The following is a 23,435-nucleotide window of genomic DNA, read 5'->3' on the forward strand; positions in this document are numbered from 1 at the left end:
AAATCAAGATGTTAAAACACTACTGCAGCCTATCTTAGACAAAGCCACGCTGGCGGGGTGCTCTGTTCATGGCACATGCCTCTTCAGTTATCTATAACTAAGATCTTCACAGTGCTGCAGAGCTTTTTATATGCCAACTTTCCAGCAGCCCCAAAACTAGAAACAAGCTTAATTAGAAATACTACAGCACTTATGGAAGGTACCCTATCCAATCTCACTACGATGTTTACAGTTTAATAAAAGTAAAGTTGCTGTGGTTCTACCTTTTTTACTATTTTTTCAAACTTTGTTATGCTTCTTTTTTCAATGTTCTTGCTGGATGTCTCTCTCCTTTTGACTTGTAAATAAACAAGTGATGAACTGCAAGCTACTTGCAGAGCCCATTTATTCTGAACTTAAAGTATACCAGTGCCAAAAAAAATTACAAAACCAAACACATCAATATAGAACTGAAAGGTGGTAGTGGACCTAAAAGCTACAAGATGCTTTAGAAAGTAAGACAAATTCTTGGAACTGTTTCTAAGTCTTACCTTACTGTCTAGGCTTCTCATAGTTAACAAATCTATGGTTTTTAGGCAACGGCCTGTAGGTGAAATGAAATAGAGGCAGACATGGATGCGAGTATCATGGTAGCTAAATAAAGAACGTATAACTTTCAGTTCCTCCTTGAGATAGGCTTCAAACTGTGCATCTATATAATCCACTATAGGCTGATAGCTGTAGGAAATAAAATTTAACAACCAGATATTAGCTACTCCTAAACAGAGACAGACTAAGAAGGGAATTCTCTTGTCTTGTTCCGTGGATTTTTGCTTTACATGTCAAAAGGCTGCTCAAGTAGGGCAGAAAATTACATGTACAGACTAATCTTAATTTCTGAAAAGCTACTCAAAAAAGAATTGTGCATCTAATACAGACAAAACACTTCTTAGCTGCCATTAGTGAAAAAAGCTACATAAAGTTAATTATGATTATAATCGAACTTCCCAAGTGATGTTTTTAAACTTTTGCCATTGAGCTGTCAAAATAAAAAACTCTTATATTTAAGAAAGACACAAAAAACCTCTTAGGTAGAAGAAAAGAAAGAATGTGCAACTAATAGTACCAAGAAACAGGATGAACTTTATCTTCTGAAGTACTGTGCATGAGAGAGCTCTTAAACAACAGACAAAAACTAAAATGAGAAATGTTAGAGAAAATAAATCTTATTTATAGTAAGTACAGTTTAAGTATACTTTATCCTACTTAAAACCAGATTCTAATGTGCTTTCAAAAAGAAAGTTTCACTAGATGTAGAAGCAGTGCACCCTTACATTTCTTCTGCTACACAAAGTTTATAAACCAGATCAAATGCTATTGAAATCCAGAAGCAAGTGTTGCATAAAAAATTAAAAGAACGAAAAGGCACCTCCTATACCACACACCAAAACCTCTGATACCTATACTAGTACCTGCTTGCATCTCCTTCATCCAATTCACTAGCAGTAGCTATTATTGAGTCATATCATAAGGCATAGCTCTCATGATAAATGCGACTAACCTTCTTTTATTATATGAGTACCACCATTTAGGTACTCATATAGCATAAATTCTTTACAATTAAGGTGAAAGAAACAAAATCTGCTGAGACAGTTCAGTACTGTAAAACCTTAAATTCACAAAAGCAGAGACTCAAAAAAGTTCTGAAAGCCACCAGTGTGCTGCCTCTGCATCTCCCAACTTAGCTGTCCGAAAAAAAAAAAAAAAACAAAGGCCTTTGGTAATCCACATGATGTTACTTTCAGTTTAAGGTCTTCAACATGTTACAGTCAAATTGTTAAAAACCCTGTAGATCTAATCTATATAATATACAGTACTTTATAATCTGCTTGGCTGTTTAAAAACCCTCCTATTGACCTCCCTGCTTTTCTCCACCCCAAAAGATACTACTGCATGTACATACATTTATAAAGGATTATATCATAAAGAAAGGGGCAGAGTTCATCTGATTTATAAAATAACTTCCTACATGAAAGACAAATAGGTTTACTTTGACACACAGGGAGAAAGTTAACCATCTATTTGGAACACATGTAAGACAACCACTTACTACAAAGCCCAAAGAAAAATCAGCTGGCAATTGAGACCAAAACTTCAGCATAACAGAGTGACAAGAGGGCACTTACCTATCTGCTTTGTTCATCTGGTCACCAAATCCCACTGTTTTTCCAATGGTCAGCTTCAAAAGAACATTACTTTCCTGGAGTTCACAAGTCTGGGCTCTAAGTTGTACACTTGACAGAAAATGTGTTGATGGAGCATCCTCAAAATTGGTGTTAAACAAACTGCTCATCAAGGCTGATTTCCCAATTCCAGTTTCCCCTGAAGGTAAACAGAAGCGTTTGGGAAGACATTTTGCACATCAAATAAACACATAATAAGCACAGAAATTGTACACAAAAACTTCTCAACTGATTTCTCTGAGCAAAATGTATTTGTGCATTCTTTTATTGAGCACAAAATATATTTTCTTTTTTTTTTTCATCCTACATATAAGGGTAAATTACCAGCTAATGAGTAGTGAGCAGAACAGTACCTTGACACTGATTTCTTTAAAAGTGACAATTAACTTCCTATAGATTTAAAAAAGTTAAGTAGATAGCTGTGAAAACAGAGATTAAACAAAGGGTTTTTAAGAATAAGGGTAAAATACTAGAGCAAAGCATTTAATAAGTATAAAAACACTACAGTAATACCACCTGGGAATTTTAGAATTTTTTTAATCTGAAGCTCTTTGTTACGAGTGTAAGCCCAGCTTACTCAAAAGAATCCAAAAGGCTGCTGATAAATGAATAAATAACTGGCATCCATTTTCAACATTTTTTGGTCTTCGCATTGTTTACAAAAATGCTATATACTAACCCAAAGAATGAATATAAATAAACAAAGCTGGGACAAGGGGTGGGATTATAGTGCATGCTTAACATTAAAGAAACTGTTTAACACCACAACTGGATTTAAATTTCAGTCACTTCCTAATTTGGGTATACCACTAAAGCCTTAAAGCACCCAGATACTACTCACCAATGCAAAGAACGTTGAAGCAGAAGCCATGCTTGATGGATTTCCTAACCAGTTGGTCAGGTAAGCTATCAAACCCAACATGTGCAGACAAGGACAAAGTTCGACAGCCATCATTTTGCTACAGAAAAATAATTTTAAAGTATCAGTTAACCATGGCAACAAATTAATTCTACTAGAAAGCTAGAACTCATTCCTTATGATTTCACATGCAACGAAGAAAAGCCAAAATCTGGGGAAAAAAAGACCTGTCAAATCAGCTTTTTTCCATGATTTGAGAAAAAATTAAAATTTACTTTACAGGACAATTTGCAGGCTTAAAATAAAGTCCAGGTTTTGCAAAAAACCCCAAAAAAACCAACAAAAAAACCCCCAACCAAACAACCTTATGAAACATGAATGAAATAAAGTAGACAAGTCCAACTGAAAATGTAAACTGAAAAATGTAGGGAGAAAATAGATCACAGTTGGTTTGCTCCTAGAAATTAGGAAAAAGTATTAAAAACAATCTAAACATCACAATTCAAAATAGAGAACATAATTAATCAGAGGAAGGTGCGTGTTATCAAACGGAACTCATTCTGAGGAGCTGGAACTGAAATTGCTATTTAGGTAAACTAATACATTATCCACACTCATTATATGCACCAGAACTCTGAGATAGCATTATATTGATTTCATTAGAAATATCTAAACGTGCACATTCCTTTTCAAACATCAGCTAGCAATCTAGAACCAGGACATCAAGGCAGTGAGCATACTAAAAATGCATAAGGCGAAACGAAATATCTTGGTTCACACAAATGAACTGTATTTTTAAACAAACATTACATATCAGAAGTAGAAACGGTGACAGGTCCATGCTATTCTTTCTCTTTTATTTCCAATCCACAGGGAATTGGAAACCATTACTGTTTCCTGTGAACATGCACAGAGTTAACAGCAGGAAATTTTTTAATTTAGCACTTAAAGCCCATAAAAGTAGCACCTTTCCTAATAGGTATGCATAGCAAGACTCAGAATTATTGTAGATAAAAGGATGTGGACATTCCTCACAGCAAATACCCATCCTCTTCTTGATTTGCACAGGACTTCCTTGTATGGGACTACAGACTGCACTGCACTAACTGCACCAACTCTCATTTTTGACTACTATAATCAGATAACTCCATTTTAGACTAACATGAGGGAAAATGTATATGCAAAGTGAACAATTTAAAGAGAAAATACGACATCTCTGGATATTAAAAAAAGTACATTCAAAGCATGTCTGAAAACAAAATTTCTCAAGCCTTCTACCAGAAAACAATTACTATTAAAAAGCACAGAGAGACACTGAAAACTGTCAGTATCCTGTCCATTTAAAGACAAGTGTATCTGAGACAGAGTGGTGGCACATCTAAGAACTCTAGCTACTCAGTCTGATACTCAAAGCACCTCTATTGCCACTAATATAAGACAGTTCCTCTAACACAAACTATTCAGTCTCCACACCAAAAACCAGTGCAAGAGGCTCAGCATGAGTGCAGAAAGGACGCCCTTCATCTTCATGTCACCAGGCGAAATCCCAACCGTGCTGGGCTACCCTCAAAACCACTGCACTGCCATTCGTAACACTCCAACAAAAAAACTGTCGCAGGAATAAATTTATTTCCTTCTGATGTCCAGGTGTTAGAAAGATAAATTACTTTGTCAGTAGAATTGCCTTGTTAAGGTTTAGGACTTGACATGCCTCAGTGATCTCAGAGCTGGGGGAAGTTAACAAAGCTTGAAGAGAAGGATGTGCTAATGATACCGGACACAAAGAATGCAAAATTTACAGGCCACAAGGACATTTGGCAGAAATCCCAATGTAAGGAAGAAACTAACAAAGCCAACTCAGCAACTATGCTGAAATCAGCTCCAACTAACTCAGCTCCAAGGCAATTTTGGCAGGAGGAGATTGTGACCACCAACTCGTGGACCACCAACTCAAGAAACCCACCAACTCAAAAGAAGAGAAAGATTCCAAGTGTGGCCTAAGTAGCATGACAAACGAGAGAATCACAAACCAATAGAAGGTAGAACACTAATTAAGAAAACTATGTAACTAGTAGCCAATGACCCTTGATTTCCCGGCGTGCTAAAATGTGTAAATGTAGTTTTGATGACTGGGCAGCTAGCACTTTGTGGGTTATCACCTAGCACCCTACTTAGCACAAACTAGAATAAAGAAATAGAAGTACCTTGTCTCAGTGTGTAAATTGTTGCTGCCTACCAAGCAGCGAGCCCTTATTCAGCACACCACCTCCCTTCCTTATGGAAGAATCACTGTGTAAACCTATTCCACCTGACCACAACTGAAGCATTCTCTTAATAGAAAAAAAGTAGCCTACATTTTTCCTTCTGAGATTTTCCAAGGACATCGGCTGTTTGTCTCTAACATCAGCACCTCATACAGCTTCACTCTGCTATTGTCTAACAAATATGCAGAGAAATTAAGTCCACAAAACTGACCACATGATACCCGCATTCTTACTGCTTCCAAAGAAATATCACCTAATTGATCACCTAACTGATCTAAATCGCATCTCATTCCTTCCCTCAACCTCTTTTTTAAAGGTTGAGCTAATTTGTCTGGATTTCTCCAGATTCATTACACTGGATGGGGCTCTGAGCAACCCGGTTCAGCGAAAACTGTCCCTGCCCCGAGCAGGGGGGTTGGAACCACACAATCTTTTTTAGATCACCTCCAACCCAAACCATTCTACAATTCTATGATTTAATCAAATATTTGGTTTATATAAAGTTGTCTTGCCCATTAAAAACAGCATAAAAAAACCCCATAGCCTGAGACAGTGCAACATTTAAAAATTATTCTTTCCTTCAGAAAGAAACTAAAAAAATTATTTTCTTTTAAAATTGCCACATATTTCTGGCTAAAAGCTCACAACACCATGCCGTTCCGAAGCAAAAGCTAGGTCTCAGACTACTACCACTCTGCATAAGCCTCTGCAGAACCAGACCAGCAGTCCAAGCAAGAAACTAGCTTGCTACTGGGCTTGTAGAGGTGACTGAAATTTGCCCTCCAAAACTTGAAGGAAACTGTAATCAGTGTGTGCTTATGCAGAAGGTGATGGTCCCGCCAGCCCCAGGCAGCTACGCGGAGGCCCTGGGAAGGATGCCATGCCCTCAGCCGCGAGGGTGGACATCACCACATTAACGTGCCCATGGGCAGCCCAAATGTGGTTCTTCCGAGCCCCAAGTCTTCCACTACTACCAACAGGCACAGGAACTACACTCCAAGGGGACGTGCTGCCGTGTGGATGGGCTCAATGTCTGCAGAACATAAAGTTGACAGCTTTGCCATTACGCAAAAGTAATTCTTCAATAGCCAAGATTCAACTTAATACTTGGAATACGCGATACGCCACGGGAGCGCTAAGAAGGGCGGCATCTGAAAACAAGTTCCTTTAACAACAAGTGTCCTAAAAGCCTGGCAGCTCTGGGAACTAGACGGCATGAGGAAGGAGCCTTCATCTCTGCCGCTAACCCGACCTGACGCGACCCTCACCAGCGCCCAGCACGGAGCCGGGGCAGCGCCCGGTTCCCGTAGCGAGATGCAGGTGGCACTTCCACCTCTTCGCACGGTGTGACCGCCGCCCTCCTTCCCCTCCTGGTGCGGGCGCTGCCGGGCCCCTCCGTCCCCTCAGCCGCGCCGGGCTCACCCCCAGGGCAGGGGCTTGCTCACCAGCCGCCCCCCCACCGCGGAGAGGACTTACCGCGTGCCGACCGGCATCGGGAGCAGCCATGACCCCGCCAGGCGAGGCAGAGAAGGAGGGAGGAGAGCAGGGAGGCAAAGGCGCGGCCGAAGCTGCCACTGAAGGGGAGAGCCCCGCGGCGGGGAGGAGCGCGAGGAGGGGATGCGCTGCGGCTCCGCCGCCGAGGCGGGTGCTGTTGGTGGGCGCCTCCCGGCCGGAGGGCGGCGCGGTGCCGCCGCCGCGGCAATGATTGCCGGGCATGGCTCCGCCGGGAGGAGGGGCTCGGGCAGCGGCGGCTCTGCCGCGCCCGCACCACCACTGCCACCACCATCACCAGCAGCGGCAGTAGCAGCAGGAGGAGCGCCGGCGGCGCGATGGGGTAGCGGCGGCGATGGCGGAGCTGCAGCAGGAGTCAGTGGTGCGGTTCCTGGCGGCGCGGGGCGGGCGGGCGCGCAACGCGGAGCTGCTGGAGCATTTCCGGGACTGGCTGAACCCCGCGGAGCCCTCCCGCCGCGGCGCCGCCCGGCACCGCTTCAAGGAGCTGGTCAACGCAGTGGCCACCGTGCGCCAGGAGCCCGACACCGGCGTCAAGTACGTGCACCTCCGCCGCCGGTACTGTGCCCCGGAACCCCCCGCCGCCGCAGCCCCCCTGACCCCCGGGGAGCAGGAGCCTGCGGCGGAGAACAGCGCGGAGCAGCCGAACTCGCCGCCCTCCCCACGGGCAGGCGCTGAGGAGACGCCGCCGGCAACAGGCGATGATGCCGGCAGCCGCCCTCAGCCCGCAGGGCAGCGGGGCGAGCCGCCCCGGCCGAGCCCGGCGGTGGCTGGAGGCCATCGGAGGGGCTCCCGGCGGGGGCCGCCGCCCGGGCGCAGCGGAGGCGGCGGCGGTGAGGAGACCGCGGTAGCGGCGGGCCCGGGGCGGCCCCCGCCGGTGGACGAGACGGGGGCGGCGGAGGGAGCCCCCGGGGCGGCGGCGCAGGGCGGCGGCCGCCGGAGCCTGCGGGAGGCGGCGCGGGGTAGCTCTCCCCAGCTGAAGCGCGGCGCTCTCCCCGGCGGGGGCCGCGGCCGCGACTCGGACAGTGCCTCGGTGGCCTCGTCCTCCGCCGAGGAGGAGGGGAGCACCACCGGCTCCGTGGCACTGGACCCCCTGGAGCACGCCTGGATGCTGTCGGCCTCGGACGGGCGGTGGGAGAGCCTGGAGGGGTTGCTGAGCTGCGAGCCGGCGCTGCTCTGCAAGCGGGACTTTATCACCGGCTTCACAGTGCTGCACTGGGCCGCCAAGCACGGGCGGCAGGAGCTGCTGGCTACGCTGGTCAACTTCGCCCAGCGGCACGGGCTGCCCGTGGACATCAACGCCCGCACGAGCGGCGGGCACACGGCGCTGCACATCGCCGCCATGCACGGCCACGCCGAGGTCGTGAAGCTGCTGGTGGGAGCCTACGACGCCGACGTGGACATCCGCGACTACAGCGGGCGCAAGGCTGCGCAGTACCTGCACCAGGGCACCTCGGGGGACATGCGGAGCCTCGTGGGGGCCCTGGAGGAGGAGGAGGAGGAGGAAGGGAATGCTGGCAATGGGAGCGGGCGCTGGAGACTCTCCAAGGTGTTGCCATCTAATCTCATGAACTACCGGCTCTCCCACCACCACCACGGCACTGGGGAGGAAGCTGAAGGCACCGATGGGGCAGCGGTGCCAGGCAAAGGCAAGGAGATGACCAGGAAAGCCTCTGGCAGCGGACGGATGAAGCCTCGGCTTAATAAGATCCGCTTCAGGACTCAGATCATCCACAACACACCCTCCTTTCGTGGTGACACTGAGGAGGAAGAGCATGAGGAGAAATCCCTGAAATCATCATTCAAGCTCAGGCCGAAGTCCAACGTGTTTGGATAAGGCCAGGGAGCATGAGGTCTGGGAGGTGAATGCACGGACCAAAGTGCCCTCAGGTGTAGCGTAGAAGGTGAGGCAGGTACGAGTGGGTGCTCATCTACACTCATGGACTCCGGCCAGATGGGTCCTGAGTATCTTCCTTTAACTCCCAGTTCAGTGTCAGTGAGCCCAGCAGGTCAGCAGGGCTCTGGGAGCCCACAGCTCCTGAGAGCAGCTGCTTCAGCTGGGCCCTCGGTGCTGAAATGGGAGGCAGTGGGTGGGTTGAGAAACGCTGGGGTGTTTAAAAGCTGTGCTCCTTTCTGTCTAAAAGCAGGCTTTGGGATCATAAACCTGTGTTAGTGGATCTACTAGGATTAGTGAGGTGAGTGGGGGAAAGAAAAGTGCAAATGCTTTACTCTTATGTTATCAACTGGTACTATAAACTATTAGCAAACAACTTCGTATGTCAGAACACCTCAGCAATATACAAGTATACCTTAAGTTTCTCTTTAACAGCAATACCACCTGGCACAATGTGGGGTTGGGTACACAAGCTGAGATGGTAGAGAATGGTTTCCTGTCAGAATCCAAGCTTCAATCCGTCAAAGAGTTGAGCCTGTGTTGACTTTATGCATTGAAAATTGCTTGATTTGACATCATGAATATATTATTAAATTTTTTTTTTAAATTCCATTGCACTGCAAGCAATAAATAAAGTTAACCATGTGCAGAAGTCTTTGCTGTCTGAGGTACTACTGAGCTTGCTTATCGCTGTTGGAATACTAATACAAGACAATACAAGCATAGACTTTTTATATATATTTGTATCTTTTGTTTTGTCTTAGGCAAAGCAATTTTATTTTAATCACTGTGAATTCTCAGGTGCCAGACCTAGCGCAGTTCCAGTTATTAAGTCTGGTCAATTCTTGTTAATGTTCCTTGTGTAACTCACTGCATACTGCATTTAAAATCAGAAAATTGTGTTGTATGTGTTACCTGTGAAAGTCGTTCTCTTTTAGAATAAAAGAGCACAGACACCATTGCATGAAATCTTCATGAAACTCTAATTTGGTTCTGTAATGTAGTAGCTACAGGTCTGTGTTCTCTAGTAACTTGTGTGCCAATCCCTTCAACTGACACTGCGTGGAAATGGAGAAAAAATAAAAGTGAGGGGAAGAAAAAACAAAGCAGGTGTGTGAATTCACACATAGGATGAAAAAGTAGAATTCCAAAACTATATCCCTGTTTATCATTCTGAATGAAACAGCATAATTGCATATTCTAGTTAAGTGATGGCAGTGGTGTTTGAGTTCTTTTAAACCTGTATTTGTAGAGAAGTGATAGCCAAGGCTTTGAACTGTTGTTTGACAACCTAGTAAGTCTTAATCTGATTGATGAGCCTATCCGTCTGCTAAAACTGTTGGAAACCTTGAATCTTGTTTCTCTGCTTTAAAGGTAGCAGTTCCAGTGAAATCTAGGAGGCAGATTTATATCCATATTCGGCTTTCCGTAAGAGGTACTGAGCTCACCCTGGATCCTGAATGCTACCCAGTGTAGCAGCTCATCTGTGTTTAGTTGTTAAGGTATGGCCAGTTTCAATGCAGCATCTGTCAAAGCATGTTTCTAGTTGGCTTCCTTAAGATGCATGTGCGTGCCTGGCCTGTAACTAACCAAAAGTAGATAGGCTTTGACATGTTAAAATCCAAATTTGAGACACTGATTAAATGCATGGCACAAGCTGTAGAACACCTCACAGGAAAACTGCTGCTAGGAGTGTGCACTTTTGAGGTAACAGCTCTCTGTGGCTGTTGCTAGTGACTTACATTTCTTGTAGCAACGGGAAGGAAGTGCTACTGATGCATTGGCATCAGACTTTCCATGCAGATAAACAACCAGTTTCTGCACTTCATGTCAAATGCTAATAAATGACAGTGTTTGCACAGGCATGCAAGTGACACTTAACTATTTCTGGGAAAAGCTACATTAAAAAAAAAGTAGAACCTCTGCATAGGTGCTGGTCATTACTTTTGTGCAAAAAGACTAGAAATTATAGAGAGGTTCAGCTTTAGTTTACAATTTATAAGCTATAGTGTTATAGATTTCATGTGCCTTCATTTTGGGTTGGTTGCCACAAATGCGATGGATAAAGTCAGTCTTGCAAAGCACTTTGTCTTTATGTCTGTGGGACGGGACCAGAAATTTTCCCTCAGTCCTCCTCGTTTAAACTGTACACATGTACAGTGGGGTGTCTGAAACAGGGGGGATAAATCATACACATTATAACATAGAGCTAATTCTGTTGTAACAGAAAAGAGAATTAAATTCCTAAGTCTTAAACTTCCTTCTCTCTGGAAGATAAATAGGTTTTTAGACTTCTGTAGGAAGGAAGTTTTCTGACTGAACACTTAAAACGTGAGTACTCTTCAGTATGGGCATGTCTGAATTGAGTACATATTCCATGCAACTACTGATGTCCAAAACTTATTAAAGTTGTTCTCTGCTTTGAGAGTTTGTAGTTCTTTCATACAGGCTGTTGGGTGAAGTGTTTCTCTCTTCACATGCAAACAGCAAAGAATTGCACAAAAATACTGAGTCTTAGACAGGTATTGGGTTCTGGGGAAATAATTTGAGGGTTTCAAATAGAGCATACCTTGGGATTTTAAGAGACTAACTGGAATATAATGTTGCATAATACAGTAGAACTTTGCAAATTATTAAGGGAACTTGAAAAATAATAAAAAGATGCCTAATTATAACTCATTATTTGAAGTATCGAAGTGAAATTGCTGGTCCACTGATACTGTTTAGTTGTCAGTTAATGAAATTTCACCGTAATGGTCCAAAGGTCTTTGCAAGGTGGGATGCAACAGAGCAAATACCTCTTTTGGTGTTTGAGATATACTAAGGAATGGCTGGATAACCACTCATATCTGTCTGCGCTATGGGAATAAAGCACTTTGATTTCACATTATGACTTGTTACATTCCACATGGTTGCTTTTTATAACATGAGCTAAAACTTATTGGGGTTTTTTTGAGACAGGAAAGACTCGATGCCCTATTTCAGTGTATTTGCAGTCTAAAGGTATGCTTGAGTCAAATGTTTTGGATACTTTGCCTAGAAAGATGTGACTGAAATAAAGTTGTATGGTACAGAAAACCAGAGCACTAACTGGTATCTTTTTAATGGTACGCCTGAAGTTACTGAATGTGTTTGTTCACTTTTTATGATGGTGTGTAAGGCAGCAAGACTGTAACGTAAACACGTAGTATCTTTTTTTGTACTTTATGTTTGAAAAATTTTAGAGGCCTGGAAGCCTGTTGGGTTTTATTAATACACTTTTTGTGGTTGTCTCTCTGAATGGTTATGAGTTGAGAATCTGTAAGCTTTAGTTTTACGAAATAAAAAGAGCCCATGAATGCTCTGAATTGTCTCCTGTATGCTACATACTTAGGTGCGTATTGGCTGTTAAAACTATCTACTGTTTTGTGTTGGTTTTTTTTAATCATCAGGATGTTTGATGCTGTCTAGCACTCAAGCAGTAAGACATGGAAAAAATACGGTAGAGTTGTTTGCAAGACAGTAACATTTTTCTTTGGCATCTACTTTCTAATAGCTCATGTCAAAGTAAATGAAGACACAACAATTTTTATGGTAGACAAGTATGTCTAAATAAGGGCCTGGGAGAATGGCATTGCTTAACTTAAAATAGCATCCTGACCTTACTTCTGTGCAGCTTAATATCTCTGACTCTGGAAAGACTAATACTTAGTTTTAGTCACTGTGTAAAGGTCAACACCTAATTAAAAAAGGTTTAGGATTAAGGTATTTTGTAATGTGTCTTAACTACAGCTGGTGGCTACTGTAAAGGGAAGTTTCATTACCAAGCTAGACTAGGGGATTTTGGTGTATCTAAAAGTTCTTTGAAGGTGTTGCCTTACCAGAAGATATGTTGAAACATCATGTGGCCAGTAGCTCCTAGCAGACATCCAGATTTGTGCTTAAACTGAAAAAAGTCTCAGCTGTTACCATGCTGGTGGATCAGGATGCATGCAGCTCCAAGCCGAGCAACCCTAAATCAGTACTATGGTGACACAAGTGAGAGAAGAAGGGAGGAGGAAGTGTTCTTGGAAACTTAGGAGAGAACTGAGGCATGTGGAAGCAGCTGAGGTTATGGGGGAAGTGGAGGACTTGGTAGGAAAGCAGTCTACAGGAAGCTTGCTGGTCATGCGATGGCTTGACTAGTTCTTTAGAAATTTGTATCAAAACATATGTCCCTTCTCCTAGAGTAATAGTTGAGAGAGATGGCTTGCTGAGAGCTCTAACATAAATTAATGTCTGATGCTAAGTATTTTAGTTGGCCCTCTTACTAACATTTCTTAGTGTGACTAGTACTGTTTGCAAAAGCACAAACAACTCTTGTGTTGAGTGTAGCTACAGCTGGTGCAGCACAGTCCTGGTACATCAGAATAGCCCAGTGTAACTTCAGGCTTCTCAGTGGAAGAGAAGCCTTTCAGCATTGCATTGCTAGCTTATTTTTCCATTAGCTAGAAGGGAGGGCTAAGGAGATTACAGGCCTGACTTAATACACCTTGAGTTATATGGAATGCATATGAACCTGAAGGCAATACACTAAACTAACTACTAAAAGTAGTTGATTTGTGCATTTCATTTCCTTGTTGGCATTGAAAAAACAAAAGGTACATACTTTCATTTCTTCACATCCTCATCGGAGTGTGCAAAGAAGGAAGAAGTCTGAGTTTAATAGAAGGTTTTAGGAGAGGAACTAGCTTTTCAGTCTGTGTTAAACTGTGAACAGTTTGACAGAAAAAAATGAAACATGGTTTTGAATTCCTAGTTTTGTTATAATGAAACATCATGAATGATGAACATGTTCCAGAACTTATCTCCTATGATTTTTCAGTTTAGCCAAATTTAGTGTTGACGTGTCCTAATGTGCACTCATTATTGGAAAAATTGAGCCAACACAGCAGGTTTTGTGTTTGCTTTTAATAAAACTGTTAAAAGTTAGGTAGTTCATCTCCCGTGGTAAAACCTGAAGAAACCATGTTCTGAGACTTTTACCAGGAGTGAAGCTGCTAGTGGCACATGAGATGCCCTTAGAGCAGGTAATAGGTCAAGGTGCAAAAGCATTCTGTGGTCTTTCAGGTAGACCAGCCATGCCAAACGAGCCATTGTAGTGTGTTTACATGCACCTACCCTTCTGCACAGACAGCTGTAAACTGTCCCCTCCCCTGGGTTCCTGGGGGGAAGTCACAGGAATCTATTTTAACCTGCCCTTATTTCACTAAGAGGCATTTGGCAAACCCGCAGTGGGACTGCCAAGAGCGACAGAAGTGGACAGACCCAGGTCCGTGCATGACTCTGCATCAGTGCAGGTAAATGATTGCAGCTGACTGCTATCCGTCTAAAGCAGAAAGCCTGTAGAATGTATCCTTGCATCAACCCTTGGCCATGAAAAGAGACATTGTAAACCTAATCTCAAATGCTACTAACAACCAGAATAATTCAGTCACGTGGGCTGTATCTGGGCATTTCCTCAGTACTTCTCTGCTGGAGCCAGAAGCCTTTCACTTTTGCTGGCTGGCTGTTGAGCTCTCCCTGTTATTTCACTTTGCAGTTCCTTAAGAGTGCCTGAGAAACTGGTAGTAGGGTGGGCATGAATAAGAGGTGTCTCTTTCTGAAGCTGGGTGGAGTGATGGTTGGTTGGGTGGAGCTGTTGGCTATTCTGGAAGTGGGTTTGGTTTGTTTTTTTTTTTTCCTTTTAAAAAAGAGATAAAGGATGCCTGCAGTATATGTTGAGGCACAGAAATCCCTTGGGACATTTCGTACTAAAGAGGTGCTGTCCCTTTTACTGCTTTAAATACAGAAAGACAAAATTAACTGTGCAGACTATAAAGATGTCTCTGTTCACTGGACATACACTTGCATGATATAAACCATCAAAGTACCAGAAAACATGTTTGTAACACTTGAATATATAAGGACATCTATATTTGCCTAATCTTTTCCTTGTTACCTGTGGCATAGTATCTTACTACGGATACATCTTGTGGAAATGACCGTGACAGTTTGGGACAGTATAATTAAAGGAATGCAGGTAAATCCTGCTGGTTCAGGTGCTTCCTGCAGCAAGACCATTAGCTACCAACCTCACACTTGGCTTCTGCGTCTTGAAACACCCTCTTCTGTCACAGCAGGGCTGGCTGGAACAGACTGTGGGTGTTGTAGCTGCACCCCTGCAGTCTGCAGCTGCACAGTGTGGGCTCCAGCACTGGCAAGTCTGAGGCCTTTTGAAGCTGCTGGCAGTTCTTCCTTGGATGGGGATGGAAGCAGAGATGCTACGTCGTTTCATCTGCCTGGGACATTTACACAGGTATCACTCTTTCACATGTAAATAAATGACGTGAACTGAACTACGGGTGAAACTGGAGGGCTGAGAAGACTTTTGGTGTTAAATGGTGCCAAGTACCTCATATAGCTGACATAACTAATTAATATCATATTGCTGACATAGCTAGTTAACAGTCTTATTAATCTCCAGCTACTGACAGAAATCAGTTGGATCAACACTGAACAGTAGCTACAGGAAACTACTGAAAAGAGTTGCTGCAAGATTATCATATCTGTTCATAAGATACTTCATTGTTCTTAAAGATATCTCATTAAGGATGTTTTTTCTTCACAAAATGAGTTAGTTGTGTCATGGGTAAGAGCTTGCAGTGCTACATCCACAGTATGTTTTTTAAGGGCTGTATAGTAGGTCACTGACAGCTGTCAGCATGCTAGGAAATATTAGGCTTTTGGGCATTAACTTGAAATTTTCTTGACATCGAAAGTCTGCTTCATGTTCCTGCAGTAATCTCAGCTTCCTTGTAGCCAAATTTTTGTTTCTGGGATAACTAAAGTGCTGGGCAGTTCTTGAACTTGTGTATGCAAGAGAAATGTGGTAGTGGCCTTTATCCAGTGTTTACATTTGTGGGGCTTAAATAAAATGAGAACCCAAACCTTTTCCTGGATCTGGAGTAAATTTATCTGAAGCAATGTTTGCAAACAGGCAAACATTGAGCAGGGACTTCTGCTGCATGCACTGAGGGACTGTTTTTTTCTCTCTGATATACCAGTTGTACAGAATAGCAGTTGTTATTTTTTACATCATTGCAAAGTTTACAATTTAGCTCAGAACAGATAACAAATCAGAGAATTCTAAATTAAAGTGTGGTTCCTTCTAGACTGAAACCCTGGCTAAAAACAAAGCAACTGGTTTTCCACTTGGTAGCAAAGTCCTGCTATGAAAAAGTCTGCTGCTGGTGCTTGGCAAAGTGCAGAGCTCTTGGGAGCGGAGTGCTGTGCATCTTCGTCCCTTCTGTACTTACCCTCTTCTTTCCTAGCTGCCTCTCACGCGTCCCCCTTTTTTTTTCCTCTCTCTATTTTTAGTAGCTTGAATTGCATAAATATTGATTAATAGATCTATAAGGCTCAGAAAATGGGGATGCTTCAAATAAAGAAATCTCTTTATTAAGAATGAAATGGAAAAACTAAACATAAGCTCTCCTTTTCTGCTTGAAATTTCAGGACTGGAAAGAACAAAAATTATGTTGATAATAAAGGTCTCCACATACATAATTTTAATTACAACAGAGGCAAAACTTAAAATTGGTGGGTAAATGTAGAAAAAGATCGCACTTTCTCCTTCATGATTTTAGTGTTATGTACTTAAAGTCAACACTGTGAATCATAGTCTGCTTTGAATAAGAAACACTGCATATAGTTTACAGAATTTCCAATGATTATTCCATTAACCATGTCAAAAGTAGTATCTTTTACAATGGGTCCTTAATGGGATTTCTGGCTAACTGGATTGCCCACATCATCATCTTACAAATGAGCCCCTTTTGATCCCTGTGTAACTGAATCCAAGTTCTGGAAAACTTTGCCTCACATCCTGTTGAAAGTAAGAATACTGTAACTTTACAGATGACTAACATTTTGAAAGTTCACTTTCCTACACACCCTTCAAACTGAAATGCCTGTTGTGAAAACAATGGAAAAAAAAAGCAACCCATCTCAAACATGCCAGTACACACAGTGAGAAAGCAGTACAGGGCAACATCTCCTGTCTTTGTAACCACTGAATGATTTCAGTGTTCCTCATTCCACACTAGTGCTCTTCGGGGGTCCTTTTCTGGTGCCTGGTTTAAATCCCTCTGACCTGTTACAGTGGAGGGTCAGTAATGAAGAATTAACTGCTCTCAGAATATTGCTTTTCCACCAGTGTTCTTGGAAAGGAATTGTTGCTGTAGGCTATGGAGTTGTTGCCAATGTTGCCAGTGTGGCTTCTTTTTATGGTCATTTGCAGCCTCATGAAGGTTTTGCCTGCTTGTTTGACTTGAGATTGAATGAAACAACAGGGAAATGATACTGAAGAAGTGGAAATTGATTGCTTGGGAGAGGAGGAAATGCATTAAGCTGTCAAAACTTCTGCTGATGACATTGTACAGTCAGTATCCCATAATCTCAGATGTTGTTCAAATACAAGAAAGGATGAAGCTCCTCACCGACAGTCCCTAGGATCTTTGCAGCCTGTAGATTCTCTGCAGACGCTACTAAACTGCTTCCAATCCACATATCAGAATGGGAAATACTGCCTAAAATATATCCCAAAAATTATAAGCCTGAGGAAATATGAGGCACACAAATAGTATATGAGTTGTCCAAGTTAACACAGTAAGACTGTGAATAAGTAGGAAGTACTGTACCCAAAAAAACCCCACAAAACCTGCTCAGCCAAATTCTCATTAAATATTCAATCCTACAATCTTAAATATGGAATTTATGTGGGATTCAAATATCTCCTAATTTTGGAATTTTTGAGTAACATCTTTAAATAGTCACAGTTTCTTCACTCCCATGAATGATAACTTTGCATTTGCTGGTTGTCTCCTTTTTTTTCCCTCCACCCTGTGGCTTGCAGTGACAATGTGGCAATTCACGAATGAGTGGGTGACATAAAAATGTCACTGTTAATCCTCACTGGTATTGATGTAAAAGGTCTGTTTATGTTTGCTGGCTAAATCCTGCATCTAACAGAAGGCATTTATTAGTCTGTTGTTAGAATAATTGTTTCTTTAATGACGTGATGTTATATCTGATTATGCACAGAAGCAGAAAAGACAGCTGATGGAATTGTAGTGCAAATTGCAAATTGCAGTCTCACAGGGAGATAATAATAAAATCTTAGGGGTTTTTTTTCTGAGAATTGCTCTGTATTACACTAATTTATGTCCATTGCTTCTACTTCACTCCAGAACTATGATTAACTAGAACTTCCTTATGTTTGACCTTAACTATGCTTTTTTCATGTCAAGTGCAGGAATAAAGTTGGTGCAGGTATGTGTCAGACAACTTGTATTTTATCAGCAGCAGTATAAGCATCTTGATTGAGCAGGATCTACAGGACTAATATGGTCATCAAGAAGTTAAATTACTGTATCAGTTACTCTTTTTAATCTTTCTAAAGCCAAAGGAGGGAACAAGGACTTTCTGAGGATAAGTACTTTTAAGCCAACATAAATTGTTACCGTAATTATGCAATAGAGAGCCAGAGTTCTCCATGATTTGTATACCACAAACTATGTCACAGCAAATTATGGCATTGCAGACCAGTTATTAGTCCACAGATTACAGAGTATGTTCAAGAAGTTACTCCATCCAACTTTTATTTCTTTTGTTATGTTCTGGTAATTACCTTCAAAAGAGCCATGTTAATGTACAAGCCCTGTACCATTGTGTAAATAACCAGCTGCTTCTCCGAGCTCTGCTACAGAATGCTCTGTCCCTCAAACCTTAAGAACTGCTGCTCCAGGGTAAGAAGTGTTTCCTTGTTTTGGAAACACGAAAATAGTCAAGAAGAAAGTTTGGAGTTTTGGAATCCTGGCCATCAGAAAAGCTCTGAAGTAGCAAACCAGCACTTGGAGGTGACTTTATGCGCGATTCTTGATCCTATACTGTGGTATGATGTTATACCTATGCAGGCCCACCTGGGCTTACACAGGAAAGACATTGATTCCCCCTGTTCCATCCCCATCCCACTCCCAGATATATGCACCCACAGCCTCTTACATGGGATGTGGAGGGTCCTTTAGCCTGCTATCTCAACTGAAAGCTGAGCTGCCATTGCCTTTGGAATGAATTATGGTCTCCCTGAGGACTTTGGTGCTTGGGGAGTTTAGTTCCACCTCAGGCTCAAAACTAGATGAGGAAGGAATTTATGAAAGAACTTTTTGATTTGGACAGTGGGAAATATTTCAAAACCAAAAGCTAGAAAGGGAGTTGGTTCTTACTTGTTTTCCCAAAGGGCCTTGGTTTGCACTCATTTCCTCAAAAGGTATTGGGAAGATTGCAGGCAAGGATATAGTCTGTTCTTTCAGGGGGGCCAACAGGCTGGTGGATCTTGTATGACTAGCTAAATTAATTTTCTATGTAACTCTGCAGTAATTCTTATTGGCTCTCTTTTCAGTTCTATTCTTTTTTCCTCCTCCAATAGTTCTACAGATTTGTTTCCTCACCTCATATTACAGTGTAACCTGTTAGGCTCTCTGTACAAATAGGTAATGGTGCTCACACTGAGGAGCTTCCAGGGGCAGAGGAATATAACACTTTGCAGCACACAAGACTGGTCGTCTGCAGCATTCTTTGCAAACTATTCAGCAGTCATTAATGGGGGGGGAGGATGGGGTGGGGGGAAGGACCATTGGAAAACAGAAGAGATGACTTAAGAGGAAACCTAACACCTCCCTAGTTTTTATTCTGAGTGTTATATCAAGCTGCAGTTCTCCCATGCTTGGATTGTCAAAGAATGGGAACTTAAGCTCCAAACCCATCGAGCTACCTCTGCTCATGTAAGATTTAAAAGAAACAATGGTCAGAAAGCAATCAATGGAAATTTGCACTGAACTAACCAAGTCCTCCTTAACAAATTTTTGTGGGTTTGACAAAAAAAAAAAAAGAAACCAGAAGTAGTCAGAAGTTTAAGAGAACAACAAAATAACAGCTCCCTTTAAAATTAGTGGGATAAACTAGCACAACTGGCTCCTGCTTTACCAGAAAAAGAATAATAACAATAACCTTCAGTCAATGCTCCTTTTCCTGCCAAGGTTTCTACATTGTTTCATCCCCTGAATGCTGGCTTGAATTTAAGAACTTGATTGATTTTTATTTTTTTTTAATCACAGTGGAAAGTATTCAATTTTTAAGCACTTTTGTATGTGTAACAGTTTTTCTGTGTTTGTTTTCTATCATTATATTCTATGACTTTGGTACTTATAAAGGGTCAGAGCTGGAGCTAGTACTGCTCAGGAAGACTCCGTCATTCCGCAATTAAATAATTTATATCAAAATTTTGCAAGCTGGTCATGGGGATTTCCTCATACTATTTAATGAAAGATATGTGGCTAAACCTCCGTTCCTGTTCTAAAAGTCTCAAAGTAATCTTTTCTATGGAATCTCGACTTCCCAACTGCATTTGCAGTTTAAGCTGTTCTCCTTACAAGTTTTGCTTGGACTCCAAAAAGTCCCTTCCCATCCACATTCCTCAGCATTTCAGTTCTGCTGCTGTTCAGCAGCAGTGACTGTCATGTTGGGATAGCAGCACAAGAGGCAGGAACTGCAACTGGTGTTGTAGAGTCCTTAGGAATAGGCTGTGTACTGAAACCAAATCAAAATCAGAACACTTACACAGAAAAAAATGAATTATGCCAGCAGTAACACATAGTGATGTGGTTGCATCTAAATGACACTTTCAGCTGTCTCCACATTATTTATCTTTTCAGACTTCCTTGGTAGGGACAAACCCTGGATATTTGAGGCTGGTTTGTTGACATGATGAGAAACAATGATGCTGTAAATTCACAGGAACTGAGAGGGGAGAAAAAAGACAAATTTTGAGCAATCCTCAGTCCAAAGCCATAGCTTTCTCTGACTGTGTTTAGGTCATGCCTACCAACTACTCAAGGCCTGTGCTTCTTAGTGTAAGGGGTATATACACCATGCCCCCAAACAAACTGGTTCTTCATCTAAACTCAGAAGCTCTACACACAGAAAAAGCTATTGCAGCATTACGAATCCTGCAGAAAGATGGTGGACTCTTATAGCCCAGGAACAGACTCCTTAGAGTTACACAACCAGAGTACAGGTAAAGTACCTGAGCTCCCAGGTACTGCAAACAGAGCTCTGTCCTGCTCACATTGGGTGGGAGACCTCGATCTCTTCCAAGCACTGACTATGGTGCTTGTCTGCTGGAATGAAGCATGAACTGAAACTGCTTGTCCTGACCAAAAATAACCCTACCAAAAATAAAAGGTGAGCAGTTTCTGCCAGGTGAGAATTGGCTCACAGATTCTCATCTGAGAGACAGAGATTGGGCAAAGCTAAATCCAGTGAAGAATGGCCGGGCTGCCCCTTCTGGCAGTGGCAAACTGCTGGTAATCCTCAGATGTGCTGTACGGGTACACCCCAATGATTACACATGTCCTCAGTGCATCCTAATCACCACCTAATGTAGTTTAGTTTAAACGTGTTTTACTGTCATTCCCAGGCTAATGGCAGTGATTTTCTTTGTGGTTTCCAGGGTTCCCTTAACGCCAGAATTCACACAGATGTATTTTGCAATTAGAGTTTCTGCACCTTAAATTTTTGTCTTACTTATGCTAATGCATTTTTCATCTAGCCCGGTTTTTCCTGCCTGTGAGGACTTCTGTCTTCTTCTGCTCAAGACAAGTGAAGCATCACCTCTCCTGAGACCAGCAAGTGCTTCCAAATGCAGTACTTGGCAAATGGCAACTCACGGAAAAGTGACCTGATGAAAAAATTATTGTGTAACTGAATATGCAAATGAAGGGGTTGGTCCCTTAAGTGTGTTCAGAGAGAATGAGTACAAGGAGACCAGCCAAATCAGAACAAAATAGAATGAGATATCCTAACCACTTAAATATGCTTGCTTGTAAATGACAATGGAGTCTCACTAACCAGAACCTGCTGTACCAGAAGACTGGTTTAGCTGAATACGAGCCCCCTACTGTGTGGGGTGATTGCCATCAGAGTTTCTGTGCTGCGTTTTATAGTTGTTGTGTCTTTTCTTTCTCCAATGCTAAAATACTTCTTTTTTTTTTTTTTTTTTTTTTTTAAATCCATGGAGTACATAGTGTATGCAGAAAGCAAGCAAACACTACATTGCAGCAATATGCCCTTTCAAAAAATGACATACTGCCAAAATACTCCAACTGGAAAGTTTCCACTGAGTTAGATATGAAGATGAGGCTTTATCCTTACAGGTTCACTTATGCCTAACACACACCATACAGTCCCATCTTCCATCAGATTAATATAAAGATGCCTCTGCAGATGGATTCTTCTTCCCAGAAATAAGCACTTCCACATCAAGGTGGTTAACCCATTGCAAGGCAGTACAGCTCATGTGCAGATAAGGTTTTAGAGCTGAGATATCCTGCCCTTAGGAGTAGGAATCTCTCTCATGTTTTTGGCAGAAATGTTTTTTCCCTTCTCTGTATTAGCAGCCACAAATAGCTGTTTGATAATAGCTTCGCAAATACAGCAAATACAACTTTTAGGAAGATCAAGAAGGAGATGTGACCTGAAGCACAAGATTGAAAATCAAACAGAAAGTGGTTTAAAAATTTGGGGTGAAATTGAAGGGTAAACACCAGAGCTGCACCTGGGCTACCAATACCAAGGCAATACTCATGTTTTCCCAGCAGAATCACTCAAAGCATGGGCTCAAGGTGCCCAGTTCCTTTGCTCTTAGAAGCAAGAGGCTGGTGCATCAACAGCTGACCCAGAGGGAGGGAGACAGGAGGGCTTCTCCCTCTGGAATTTCCTCTGAGTCAGGGCAGCATGGCATCTCAGGTGCCACACACAAACAGGGAAGGGGGTCACAAAAACCAGTGTTCCAGTGTCTATTCCTTAAATCCACATTTACAGGAAATCTAAATGGGTTACGCTGTCAGTAAGAATTTCTGCTTATTTTAACATCCATATGGAGGTCTCTCCCTCACCAGATTAAAGTAATTTCAGAACAAGAGGTTTTGATTTTCTTTCATTGGCTCAAGACGTCTCAATCTGTGCACAGCTGGGAGTCCCAGGTGGATTCATTTTCTCTGAGTCCTGCCACTAAACCAGGACTGGGGCCCCTCAGGACACTCACCAGAGGAGATGGGCAGCAGGGCCTGTAACTCCTGTCTCCTTGTGGCTATTTGAATCCCCCTCCTGTTCTCTCCTCTTTCCACCTGAAAAGCAACTTACATGCACAAATGTGGGATTATTTCTCAGAGAAGTTTCAATAATGCTGCGAGTTTTTGTGATTTGATGCTGGGCTATAATTGTCTATTAAGAAAAAAATTAAAATTCTTTTTAAGAAAATTTGTTGTTTCACTTCTGCTTTTTTCAAAATGAAATGGATTTCTTTTGACCTTTCTGACTTGGTAGTTCCTTGAAATTTACTTTCTATTATGTTTCATATGTATGGCAATGCTCAAAGCAGAAAGAATAATGCATTTTAGTCAAACCAAGTATTTCATTTATCCTGAAATTATTTTTCTCAAACTTTTTGATTTCACCAGCCATTTCTGAAAGGTTTCCGTTTTGATGCAACTCAAAATTCTTTTTCCCTGTCATTTTTTTCTGAACTATCTGTGATTCAAAATATCCATTATCTTCATTATCCTATTTCC

The 23,435-nt window shown here is 42.3% G+C and overlaps 2 protein-coding genes across 4 annotated transcripts in view; one reads left to right on the forward strand and one right to left on the reverse strand.

Annotated features, from left to right (window-relative positions):
* The window catches only part of LOC121673278 (septin-10-like), a 24,815-nt gene extending 17,716 nt beyond the window's left edge, over nucleotides 1-7,099 (reverse strand). For all 3 annotated transcript variants that reach the window (XM_042046463.1, XM_042046464.1, XM_042046465.1), the window contains exons 1-4: nucleotides 6,822-7,099; nucleotides 3,064-3,181; nucleotides 2,166-2,361; nucleotides 531-717 (exon numbers count right to left, since the gene is read on the reverse strand). In XM_042046463.1, coding sequence (XP_041902397.1) covers nucleotides 531-717; nucleotides 2,166-2,361; nucleotides 3,064-3,181; nucleotides 6,822-7,061 — 741 coding nt within the window. In that variant the 5' untranslated portion in view covers nucleotides 7,062-7,099. The remainder of the gene's footprint in view (nucleotides 1-530; nucleotides 718-2,165; nucleotides 2,362-3,063; nucleotides 3,182-6,821) is intronic.
* LOC121673279 (ankyrin repeat domain-containing protein SOWAHC-like) lies at nucleotides 7,024-12,095 on the forward strand. Its single transcript, XM_042046466.1, has one exon. It carries the CDS (start codon nucleotides 7,192-7,194, stop codon nucleotides 8,689-8,691), a length of 1,500 nt encoding a protein of 499 aa, XP_041902400.1. The 5' UTR covers nucleotides 7,024-7,191; the 3' UTR covers nucleotides 8,692-12,095.
* Nucleotides 12,096-23,435: the final 11,340 nt, after the last annotated feature.

The sequence above is a fragment of the Corvus kubaryi genome, unplaced genomic scaffold (genome assembly GCF_017639235.1).
Source record: "Corvus kubaryi isolate FWS band 111438036 unplaced genomic scaffold, C.kubaryi_AGA036_p1.0 65310, whole genome shotgun sequence".
NCBI classification, from domain to species: Eukaryota; Metazoa; Chordata; class Aves; order Passeriformes; family Corvidae; genus Corvus; species Corvus kubaryi.

Excerpts from the sequence above, each read along its gene's own strand:
- LOC121673279 (XM_042046466.1), top strand. The coding sequence starts at position 7,192 with ATGGCGGAGCTGCAGCAGGAGTCAGTGGTGCGGTTCCTGGCGGCGCGG.